This window comes from Phalacrocorax carbo, chromosome 2 (genome assembly GCF_963921805.1).
Source record: "Phalacrocorax carbo chromosome 2, bPhaCar2.1, whole genome shotgun sequence".
Taxonomy (NCBI): domain Eukaryota; kingdom Metazoa; phylum Chordata; class Aves; order Suliformes; family Phalacrocoracidae; genus Phalacrocorax; species Phalacrocorax carbo.
The window spans coordinates 73,481,747-73,494,594 of record NC_087514.1 but is presented as its reverse complement, the minus strand read 5'-3'; the positions used below and the strand labels follow the sequence as shown (position 1 = coordinate 73,494,594).

The window sequence follows — 12,848 nt, the reverse complement described above, 5'->3', positions numbered from 1 at the left end:
AAAATCTCAATTTTGCTGTATCTTATATTATACACTATATTATACACAGATGATAAATCACTCGGTATTTAAATATATTTGTTTACAGAACAAATATGTATCCCAGAGGATTTATTCTTATTCATAAAATGTTTTGATAATCTGGGATGAAAGATGCAGAGGAAGCAGTAATAAGCGTTTCTACAATCATTACTAAAATTGTCTACCAGTTTCCTGCTCTTTTTCCTTATCTTTTTGTTTTAACATCTGAATTCCACTGTTTGCTGCTAGATACTTTTTAATCTACTCTTGTGTGTGAAATATTTCTTTTTCCATAGATGTCCACAAGTTTCTCCTGCTAATGTCAGAACATAAGCCTCCAGAAAATGGTATTTGAATGTTAGTTACTACATCACTGTTCCTATTTAATTTTTCTAATGCTTGCATCCATTTTAGCTCTGTCTTCATTTTACTTCACTGGTCAGTTCTACTTAATGCCAGAGTGTCCTCTGCTGTACATAGCAAAAATAGCAATATATTACAGGTTCTTCCATTCATGACAATCATAATGCAGTGAATTGATAGATAATGAGACTCTGTAGGGATCTGTGCAGCTTTTCACTTAAACTATCTCTGTCAAAGCATTCCTGCAAAATCCTTCTAGTTCCACAAAAGTCACCCATACTACGGGCGATTTCGCAAATAGGATTCACATTAAAACCTCCTAACGTTCCTACCTCGCCCTCACTGATGTTTTATGTTTAAAGGGAAGATTTCGCTAAGAACCAATATTAGGAAAATTTCCTGAAAACAATCCTCTGGGACATCTTCTCTGAATGTCAGACATGAAATAGGGAGAAAACTTTCTAAAGTTTTAAAACATACTCTAGATTTTTTTTTTTTCATAGCTAGTTTTCTGCTGTTTGGTGTGAAAGGTTATAGCAATACTCTGTTTTAAGGGTGGACACTTAACCATTGCCAGGATGTCCCACAAGCAAGGTATATGCATATTTTTCTAATTAATACACACACAATTTTATAGAAATATTAAAAATACTATTTGAGAAAGAGATTTGCTGCAGTCATAATTATTAGCTACAGAAATAGGATTCAGGATAGACCTGTAGAAGTTAAGGTGGATAGTTCTCTGAAAATGACAGTTAGTTGGTAATGTTTAAAATAAGCGATATCAGGTGTTCTTTAGAAGAGCAGCAGGAAGGGTAGAGGTGCTCACATTAAGACTAGAAATGCTACTCATATTCAGCAGCAGAGAGCACCTTCCAGGCAAGGAGAACTGACTTGGATCCTTCAGCCTGAAACATTACTGAAGATGATACAATACAAAGTCTATGAAAGAATGGGAAGGTGAGCAGAAAACCATTTTTCTTCACTATTTCTGCAACAGTAGAAGCAACAAGCATTCAATAAAGCTTTAAGGGAACAGGTTTGAAACAACAAAGCTGAAACACTTTCGTGCATCATCACATCATTGAACAGTGGAATTCTGACACGTGGTACTGTCAATGCCACAAATTAAAAAAAAAGAGGCAGCTTTTAAAAACGAGGCCAGACACATCTGTGGAGTGTACGTCCACCTGCAAGTATGAAATGCCACGCACCCCTTGCATGCCAAGTTCCTTCACCTGCTAGGCAAAAGAAATCCGAAGGCCTGGGTTGCTTTGGGCCGTTATTTGTGTTTGCTTTTTTGTCATTTCCAGGGGCAAAACGCTAATGCGCCCGTTCTCTCGCCCTAACGGCCCCAGCCCTGCTTCCGCCTCCTAGGGCTAACGGTCTCACGTGCCCTGCCGCGCGCCGCTCCCAGCAGCCTAGGGGCGGCGCGCGGGGCGAGCGCGGCTGAGTGGGCGTGGGCCCAGGACCCCGCCCCGCCCCGCCTACCGCTCCGCCTCGTTCTGGGCGGCCGGCGGAAGTGGGGACGGGGGAGAAGGGGGGTGGGGTCGGGCGGCGCTCCGGGAGGCGACGCGGCCGCCATTTTGTCAGCGGCAGGCTGCCGGGGAGCGCGGAAGTGTCGGTTGGCGAGGCGGGAAAGGACGGGGCTGGCCCGGCTCCTCCCCCGCTGGGGCGGAGAGGCGGGGACTGAGCGCGTCCGGGCCGGGCCGGGCCGGGCCGGTGGGGGCGGCGGGGCCAAGGCGAGCGCGGCCCAGCTATGTCGGCGTTCTCGGAGGCGGCGCTGGAGCGGAAGCTGTCGGAGCTGAGCAACTCGCAGCAGAGCGTGCAGACCCTGAGCCTGTGGCTCATCCACCACCGCAAGCACTCGGCACTCATCGTCAGCGTGTGGGAGCGGGAGCTGCGGAAAGGTGAGAGTGGCGGCGCCGCCGCCACACTGCCACCGGGCCTTTTCCCGCCCGCCCTCGGGGGCCGGGTGGGGCCTTGCCCGGGGGTGGCGGCGGCGGAGCGGCCGCGGTGGGAGGAGGCTGCCTTCGGGTGTGGGGCTGCTGAGAGGGGGTGGCCGCGCTCCTTGGCCTGTCGAGCCAGGGAAGGAGAGTGGGCGGTCGGGCCTCTCCCCAGGCAGCTGGGGATAACGGGGCTACTGGGGCAAGTGTTAAGCCCCGAGTCTCGATTTCTTGATGACTGCGGGCTGAGAGGTGCTTCTCTTCGGTCTCGTTTTGTTTTTCTTCTCCGCTCCCTTTGCTCCTCTCCTTCCACCTTCCTCCCTCACTGAGGTGCCCCCGAGTAGGTTACTTTTCATGTTTTACTCCCTTTCTTTGTGGAAGGAGAGAGGAAAGTGGGAAAAGGGAAGGAAGGCGGCAAGCAGGGGGTTTAGGCCTTCTTGTTTTAATGCTGGTAGTTGCTTGCGGCTCTTCCAAGGCGGCCTTTTTTAGGCGCTGTCTTTCATCATCTATAACGATGGTTAGCTTTAATGCTATTTGAATTTCCTGACACGGTGGCTTTGTCCACTTATGCCAGCAACTGTTCTTGTAAGGCAGTTGAGGGTGACTGTACTCTGAGGAAAGAGCAATTTAATGTGTCCAAAGCGATTTTTCTTTTTTAACTTCCTGTTTTTGCCGGATGGCTAATACTGATGTTAGTATAATAAAGATGTGTGATTGTTTTAGCTGTTTTGAGTACTTGAGTTTGAGCGTGTAGATTTAGATTCTTATGTGGCTTTCCTTTTAACAGGAAAGAAGTTGCAGCTATGGGCAAGTTCAGGGATATATAATTATAGTTCATCTATAGATCATATATATAGATTAATGTATTTAGTTCATATAGTAGTATATAGTTTATCTGTAGATCATATATATAGATTATAGTTCAGGGTCTGAAAGGCAAAAATGGCATGTGAAGATTTACTTGACCTGACTGGAAAATAACTTGACCTTAAGTTGACTCATTTAAGAAAAAGAAAAATTACTTGCTAGAACACTACCTTGCTCTGGGGAATCTTACTGTCTTCCAGTAGCTTCCTTTGGAGCCCCATTAATATCTGGGTCTTTAATGGGAAAAGTAGAAGCCTAGATTTGCAAGTGGGGAGGAAAAATAGCATTAAGCCGTTACAGGACTTATGAAAGAGAAACCACTCCCTTAGATTCATGCAACTAAGAGGAATAGTCGATATGCAGAAATGATGTGTAATGGAATACAAAGAGTGTATGGCTGGATCACAACTACCTCTTAGGGGGCATCACTTCGTAGCAAATTGATTGAACCACCCTTAAAAATATTGAGTATGAAGTAATACTAAACTTTAAAGTATAATATGGACATATGTTCCTGTAAACTCTTTTTTTAAGAGTTTATGAAACCTAGGTTTTCACACAGCTACTGTGTTTTTGTTTAAGATGTGCTTTTTGTGTGAAATGCTATCTTTTGAACTTTCAGGCATGAGTTAAATTCTTTTTATGTTGCCTATGGTGGCATATTTCATCTTATGAAATAAATGTCTTCACTATATGTTTGTTGCAAGTTTTCTTTCTTGTTCTGAGAACAAATGAATGGATCTCCGATCTGCATCTGAAGCATTTCAGGTTTCTGGGCCTTCTAAACAAACAACTTGAATGTTTGGTGTTCTGAATAGTATCAGGAAGGTGTCTTTAACTAGCACACAGCCAGAGTTTTGGTTGCTTGTCTTAACATGTACAATACCATTTCATAATAATCTAGAATATTAATGGTTAGTCCTTAACTTCAGTGTTAACATGATTTTCCTGTTATGCTGTTTGATTGGAGAAATAAAGTATTTTAAACATGGGCTACATGTTGGAAGGTGGCACTGAGAGGCAAGGATAATGGCTTCATAAGAACTCATGGGAATGCTTTGCTTTTTCTCAGCTTTCACTGTCTGGCTTCTGCTTTTAAGCCTGTTTGGAGGATGTAGCTCAGGAGCTTTGGGTGGGCATAGCTGCTATAATTGATTTTATCTTCAGTTTGTTGAAGTTGTCATCCAGCTTTTGCTGCTTCAAAGTAAGATTTTTTTCTGGTGACCTCTTTTTGGAAGCCAGCCTTCAAGGGTCTGTGGAAAGCATGTGATAGCATATTCCTGGTAGGAGTAGGTTAGTTGCCTTCAAGGTCCTGCACCTTTTCTTCTGGACTTTTAGGCCTTATGTGAAGTGTTTCTTCTTTCATATGTTCCTCTACCACTTCATTTGAAGCTGGCATGGTTAAGATACATGGGTTGTATTTTAATTTTCCATCTCTGATAACAGCACCTGAGCTTCATAAGTATTAGCTTATAGTTGCCCAGTCCTAACTTTTTGCTAAACGCAGCACAGAATTGTAAGGCAGTCCCTAATACCCAAAGGGTGGATTTAGTGGTCTATGTAGCCAGCATCTTGAGGTTGAGAAGGAAAACCAGTATGCTGTGGTGAAATGACTTGCGTAAAACATCACAAAGCAGAACACTGAAAATTAGGCCATAAATAGAGCAAATTTAAGGCTTCTGACTTGCTCACCATCCAAGCCACAGAAACATGATTTCCTTCCTACCTGAGAGGAAAATGGTCTCTATTTGGAGAATACAGACAAAAAAATTACTGGCATTGTCTGCTGCTATTGCTAGCCAGTAGTGTCCTGGAACTGAAAATTGAACTTTGCCTTTATAAATTTCATTTCCTTTCATTGTATCCCTTTTCTATTGTCACTTCCATCTCCAGACCTTCCCTCCAGTCTGGTCCCTTTCAGGCTTATGAAACATTGTATAACCAACTGCGTTAAACATAATACAGTGTGATACTACATTTTTTCCTGGACGCTTTCAGTTTTGATAAAAGATACCTTGCATCAAATGACCCTTCTGAAGATGTCTTTAGTTATTCATGAAAACAAGTGCTAGGATCACAGCTCTTTTGTTCCTAAATATTTGGTTCTGGTTCTTTTATTTTTAAAATAGTCATTGTTTTCATATCATGTTGGAGTAGAGGTGAAGACACAGCTTTCAAATATGCGTATAACTTAGGCACCATAAAATCTTAGTCCCTTTCTGCTTACCTTGATTAATTGGTAGTGTTCAGGTGCCATATTAGGGCATCTCTACAGATCATAGGTTTCATACACCTTCACCTACAGGTTTTCTACAGTTGAACTTCCGTTGATTCTCTGTGAATTCTTGCACTTAGATGTAAACTTGGAGAATGGTCAAAATTGGCACATCTTTGTCATACCTTTGAGTAGTTAAGTGACATTGGATTCACCTTGCTGAACTCCAGTGTTGCTAAAGTCGTATCAAGATAGTTGATGTAGCTCTGATTACTGAAGGAGTATGCATATGTTTTTCCCCCCAAATACTGCCATAACTTTTATATATAGTTCTTAAAATACTGGCATGCAGAATTCATAGGGTCATTCTTACAAATAATCAAAAATTGGAGGAAATCTAGTACAATGCATTCTAGAGTTGACTATTACAAAAGTACTGATAACTCTGAATTGGTCAGACACTCCTAGAAACTCTCATAAATATTTAAGGAAAGGATGTCGTCTTATATAACCAGTAGTTTGATGAAATGATAAGGAGTTGCGTATTATATACTTCAAGGGACTGAGCATAGAGACATGCTGCTTAATGACTGACCTCAAATATGTGATGATGAAAAAGGTATGGATGAACTGGGACACCACAGTGGGGCTGTGGCAGAGCTGGTGCTCTGCCTCAGGTATTAAGTATTCCTGATTCTGCATCTGTGCAAAACCACTCAGGTGCCACTCCAGGTACTCCATGTTATAGTGGATTTAGTAGGGTTTTTTCTGCTATATTACTATAATAAGTGGAGAATAGATTTTGTAGTTCATTGATCTTTTCATTGATGAGTAAAATGAAGAGAAGATTAATAAAATGCCTTTAACTTCAGTGAAGTAACAAAGATTTCTCCTGTTTTGACAGATAAGCAGAGGCCTACAATAACAACAGAACAGCTCCTTTTCCACTTTGCTGTCGGTTAAATGTCTTTCAATATTTCTGTTGCTTTTTTGCTGACAGTGTCTTGTGCTGTGCTGCTGATGAAAATCCAGCAAAACCAATAATTAGTTTCAAAATAGATGAGTTCCCTAATGGAAAGTTGGTGCTGGCATAAAGGAGACTGTGAGGATAGTACCACCCCTTTAGGCTGCAGCCTGTGTTAGCACTGGCTTATGCTGGTCATGAGTCTGCATTCTTTTGAATTTTGTAGTTGATTTATGGAATAAATAATTTGGTGGGGAGGCTACTCTTCCAGTACTTAATTTGTAGTAAATGTATTACTAACATGAGAATCTCATGTTTAGGTTTTTATTCTAGAAAAGTATGGTGTTTTTTCTTTGGTACTTGTTATATGGCAGCTTCATGATTGCTTCAAAGTAACTTCTGTGATTTAACTTTTGTGATAATGTTACCACATAATCTGATTATTTTACAGAGGCCTTTTGAGTGGGGGTTAGGTAGAATTTTGTAAAGCCTTGAAAAGTGGGCACTGAGGAAAATGATCCTGCTTCAGCTAGATTTCAGATGCATGAAATGTAACACTCAAAGTTAAATAGTTAATTACTTAGAAGTCATGAGGTTACTCAGTATTTAAGTAGTACTGATTAATTAACTGCAATGTTAATACATGACTCATTCCTTAAATGCAGCTGGTAGGCCTGTTAAAGCTATTTAATTTTGTGTATCCATAAAGGGATTGACTTAGTTTGTTGGGTTTTTTTTTTTAAACTGAGTAGTGGGATTACACATGCAATTTTGTTGTGTAAGCCTGCAGCCACTAAGTGGCTGCTGAGAAAACCCTTAGGAACCCCCCTTGAAGAGGCTCTTCTGAGATGGAGGCTGTTGAGACTTAGTTTTTGTTATTTGCAAATTGGGTGTGTGCTTTTGCATACACCTCTTGCTCCCTGGTGTATATATATTGGTTGTCTGCAGCTGTTGGATTTGTTGTTTGGTGTTTGAATTACAGAATTGAAATTTTTCATTTCAAAACAAAAGTGTCAGCCTTCAAGGGTGAATAGGAATTGCTTGTTCAGTAGGCTCTGTGTGATATTTGCTGTACTAGGTTAAAATGTATTCTGTTTAAAAGGGAAAAAATAAAATTGCTAAATGTTTGAGTTTGGTAATATGGGACTTGTTATTTCAAGCTCCAGTTAGTTGTCTGTAGTATGTTTTTCCTGTCAACTGCTTTTCTGTTAGCTTTTCCACGTTCAGCTCTGTCACTTGTTAGGTATTTATGTCCTAGTGATACTATGTTGCTGTATCTTTAAACCTAATTTCAGATTCAAGTATCTGTTTCTTCAGAGCCTGACATGTCAGGCTTATAGATTAGTCAGTCTCAGAAATGGATGCTGAACACCCTGTGTTGTGTGCCCCTCCCCCCCAAATCAGCTGACTGCTTGATTTGGCTGTCATCTGTCACCCCACCTGTGTCACACTGATCATTGTTGTCACTGCAAAGCTTATCCAGGTTAGCAGAGCCATTGTATGTTGTCTTTAAGACAGCTACGGTTGTGTAAGTACATCTGGGCTGCTACAGAGACACACGTTTTTAGTACTTGATTCTGCTACTTTGCCTGCTGTTTCAGTTTATTGCGCTTGAACTTTTTGTTTGTTTGGGGGGTTTTGAAGTCATTCCATGGTATAAGCAGCAACTATTTTTGCATACCTATGGCTGTTTGTCTACAGCCTCTGCTGCTGGGTCACATGCTAGTGTTTGGGTCTTCGCTCATTGTAGCTGTTGGCACTGATGCAATACAGTTTTCTGAAGCTCATGGCTGTTGTGGCAGTTGGTCAATGCTGCTGAAAATTGGAAGAGGGAGGATCTTGGTAGACAAATTGAGAAGGCCTAGCAACATTGAAACCAGATTTGAAAGTTGTACTGCATATCAATTACTCTGATACTCAGTCAACTACTTTGGAGCAGAACCACAACCAAAAGTGGTGGGGATGTATTGCCCTGCAGATGTGAAGTGTATTTCAGGAAACAAGTTCCTGATTTGAAGCAATTTTTTTCTGTACTGTGTAGTGTAGTTCTTTTGCCAAGAGAAGGTGGTTGTAAGATTATTTTACTTAATGGTGGTAGAGTGTCATTGGCCAATGTGATACACTTAAATAAAACAAATTATTTATTATCTTAAAACAAACAACACTATGGCTTACTGATTTCACTGGTTAGTAGGTGATCTTGGGGAGGCCAGTAAGATCGTTCACATGGATAAGCAAGAAGGTACCCACAAGCACCTCCATGTTAATCTTCTCATCTATGCAAAAAGGGTTGGTGATCAGCCAACAGCAGGAACATCAGACGAACATGAGTTGTTAAGTTAGAGGAACGTATTTGCTATATATATGATTAACAAAATTATCTACAGTTAGGAGCAACAAATTTGCAATATAAGAATCTTTCACTTAAAATAGTCACATTTGGATTGTGTGATCCAGCCTGACTAGTTGACTCTAGTATTAGTCTTGAAAGAATGCAGTGTGTACAAATCTTTATTCATTTATTGCGGTGCCATTCGTTTCCTGGTATCTTACCTGTACCTACCTGTCTTTCATCATTCTGGTTTTGAATACCTAAGTTCAGTGTCTTTTTCCTATCCTAAAACTGTTGTTGCTGTCAGTGCGTATCTATCTTGGCATTGTGCCAGCCAGGCTAGGCAATGAAAAGGCTTTATTTCACATGTACAGGTAATTCAGGATACACTAAGTGCAGTAGGAAGCTTCTGCAGAGTAATTATGTTGGAATGCTTCCTTGGTTTGTGACCAACTTTCCGGCATCCCCTTAGTAACTTGATGCTGATGCCCTCTTTCCCAGCAGCGGTTGTATGCTGTTCCCTTTGTCTACTAGCCTCCAAACTCAAAGTCAAGATACTTAGACCCTCAAACCTTGAATACATGTTTTATAGGCCATTTCATTCCCCTCTTTGAAAAGAAAACACAGCAGTTCTCAAACCTTGGTAAAATTCACCAGGAGAATCAAGTGACTGCAATGTTGAACACTTAGTTTAAGTTTTTCATAACAGAAGGTTAATGAATTTTAAGACTAAGTGCTTGTTGTACAACATGCCTTTTATGGATTGTATTATCTTTGAATTGCCCTTTCTGGCAGTAGCCTCTCAAGTGACTTTTTACAGATACACTTTCAGTCATGTTACCAAAGATGCTGCACTTAATCAGTTTGCATAAAAACTCAGGTTAGCTCCTGGTGTGCAGGGTCAGTGATTGTGCACTCAAATTTCAGTGCTGCTTGACTTACAAAAGATGAGTTTGGTCTTGTAATAAAAAGCTTGAAAGCTTGTTAGATATTTACAAAGATGTCATGTAACTTCTTATGCAAAGGTATGAAGCATGTCGTGACACAGGAAGTGTCCCAGGGATTTTGGGAGAAATGCTGACTCTTAGGTGCTCTGCTGCGTATATGTAGACTAATGTAATTCAGAAACAATTGAGTCAAATCTGTATTTGAATTCATATTAGAGAAGTTTAGTAGAAAAGGAACTGGTTAGTGCTGATAACTGTTGTGGGATTTTAACCTACTGATGCACACTTTCTGAAAACCTCTTGTTAAATGATATTTTCATTCAAGGTCAGTTGGCATAGCAGATCTGGCCTGTCAAATGTTAAAGCCTGATGTTAACACTTTCAGATGGGTCAATAGTCTATATACTTGTAGTGGGATGTAAATCCCTTATACCTGTGTGTTTCTCTGTAGTTTCTTCCTTTATGTCTGTGACAGCAAATATCTCTTGGCTTTAGGGAAGAGGTGTAGAACAGCATGAAACTAATGGGCATGCTTCTAACAATCTTCATGGGAGCTCAGTTTCCCATGCCAGGAGGTAAACCTGGAGAAGACAAATATGGGTGATTATGCTAGCTTTGATTGCCAGAGTTAGCCTCGGTGAAAACAACATGCTTACTGCCTTCCAAGGATAATAGTTTCTTGCACTAAAGTGGTGGTTTTTCAGTATTAGAGTTCCCTCAGTATTATGGGCTCAAGCATACAATGTCAGGGCATCTATATTGGCCTGGTAGAGAACCAGGAATAACCAGGCCAGGCTGACAAGTATGTGTTCCTAAGAAGTACAGATTGCAGAAAACTAAGACTTCAGTGAAGATCCTAAGTCTCTCCATCGTAGATGCCTGATGATGCTAGTTGCAGGTGAAATACCATGAATACTCAGTATTCATTGGCATTTAAATACAGATACATTTCTGAGACAGATGTAGTTTCAACTGTGAGGTGCCAATCCGAGTTAGTCTCATTGTGGATGCTTTAAGAGTAATCTGCTTACATGGCCTTTATACCAGTCAGCACTGTTGACCTGATAAAATATTTCAGAATGTAGCACTTCAGGGAGCTGCGTTGACTGCTTTGGTAGGTAAATGGTAAATCTAACTGAAACAAGCAGAAGAGTTACATGAACACCACACAGAGCTTCTGAACAGATGACTCAGTCCAACATGTATGCTCTCTTAGCAGCTTTGTGTTTGCAGACTGTATTGTTAGTGTACCAGAGTTACTGTGGGCTAGCTACTTCTAACACTATACACTCTGGCACTATGTGCCGCCTTTAACCTAAGATCATACTTTTTTTCTTCCATTTGCTTCTGATGGTAAAAGTGATTTTGCCAATAGCCTTGCCTTGCGTTGAGGGCACTTTTATAAATAGTCTAACTGTTCTTTGATCCATTTTGGTGTTCTGAGGTATATCAAAACCCAGGGCTGAAAAGTTATTGCCACTGCTGCTGAAGAGAGGTGCTTTACACAGGTAATTTTTTTTTCAGAACAAATCTATCTGGTCTGGAATTTAATTTTCTATTTCAGACTTAAACAGTTAATTTACAGTCATAGCAGCAATAGAACACTTCTGGTTTTTTCAGCTCAGAGTTGTCAACCTCAGTTGCGTTAAAGGTGACATTGCATTTGTATGTAAGGCAGAGCAGTAGTAGGCCAGTGTGTAACTCCTGAAGATTTGTGAAGTGAAAGAGAACACTTCTTGAGAGTAGGTGTAATTTTTAGCTTTAGAATTTTGCACAGAGCATTCTTACAGCAAGAAGAATTAAATTCTACTTAACAATATTCTTTGTGAACACAAGGGTAGAACATTGGCTGAATTTCTAACCAAAGCTACAGATAGCTCAATAGTGTTTTGAGGATTTTTGTTCATTAAATGTAGCTTTGTTTCTGTTGGATTGTAGTAGGAAGCTGAAAAGGTAATACTAGAGGGAATGAGCTTGAAAGCGACTTTCTTGGTTTTAGCATGCTTTTTCTGAACACAGTGTATTGATCTGTTCACTCTAGTGAATGGATAAGGTCTAGGCTTTGTGAGAATCAGCATCACCTGACTTGCCGGCGCTGCATACCTCTCCTGTCTACCAGCTCAGTTGATTTGGTTACATGTTGGAAACAAGGAAGTTGATGTCTGTCACAAATGAGTTACATCACTGAGGATTAAAACACCTACATCTTCTCTTTCAAGAGAAACCACTTTTTAAAGTCAGAGCATGCATACTGAGACTGTGTGGTGGTATTGGATATTGAAAGTTTTTCTGGTGTTAACACAAGATTAGAAGTGTTGCAGTAAGAGTTGCAGCTCAGAGAATCCTATAGAAGATGAAGATTAGATGAAGTGTGGTAAATGAAAAACATGAGTAGGAACACTTAGAAAACACAATAGATTTTTTTTAAAGGCAACTTATAAATTGGAAGCTTGTAATATATTGCATGTTAATGGGAAGGGGGTAAAATGCTTAAGATGCTTGAAGAAGAGAAACACCACGGCAGCCTGAAAGTGATTCTTGAAAATGTTTTCTTGATACTACAGCTACATTAAAACACATGAGTGTTAATGATTAGTAGATGAGGGAGGGGAATATCACAGTGATATGGAGAGATAGGGATTGATTGTTCAGTTTGCCAAATGCAAAAATGAGGGGTGATTAAATGAGACTGAGTAAAATTCAAACCAAAAGGAGGAGACTCTTCACGTGAATGGTTGTGCATCTGTGAAGCTCCTTGTTAGAGGACTTCATGGGTGTAAGAAATTTATGCAGGCTCCAGGAGAAGCTGAAGTACATGGAAGAAATGCATGATGGTCACCAAACGGACAAATGACATTGTGCTCAGGAAAACACCTGAAAATAGTTGGGGACTGAAGAACAATTTGGAATATCATGGTTTTTCCTATTCATTTTTGGAGATGGGGCTAGAAGGAACTTGTGTCATATTATGAAGGAGGAAGAATCCGAGCAGGGAGTTACAGCAGGAGAGAGAGAAAAGCCAATAGGTGACCAAAGTATTTTCATGTTTAAAAATACAAAATCTGAGTGAAACATTGCAGGCAGTAATGAGAATAGGAAAAGCATATTTGATTTGGGCTTTTTGTGTTTAGTATAAATGCGCATAAAGAGGTACTAGTTGGAGGAACTAAAATTTCTCATTGTTCTTGTTTAT

General features: G+C 40.5%; 1 protein-coding gene across 4 annotated transcripts in view; it reads left to right on the top strand.

Moving 5' to 3' along the window:
* Nucleotides 1-1,937: 1,937 nt before the first annotated feature.
* Nucleotides 1,938-12,848, top strand: part of RPRD1A (regulation of nuclear pre-mRNA domain containing 1A) — a 45,529-nt gene continuing 34,618 nt past the window's right edge. For 2 of the 4 annotated variants that reach the window (XM_064443281.1, XM_064443279.1), the window contains exon 1: nt 1,938-2,294. In XM_064443281.1, coding sequence (XP_064299351.1) covers nt 2,144-2,294 — 151 coding nt within the window. In that variant the 5' untranslated portion in view covers nt 1,938-2,143. The remainder of the gene's footprint in view (nt 2,295-12,848) is intronic. The other 2 variants (XM_064443278.1, XM_064443282.1) reach the window with 1 other exon arrangement.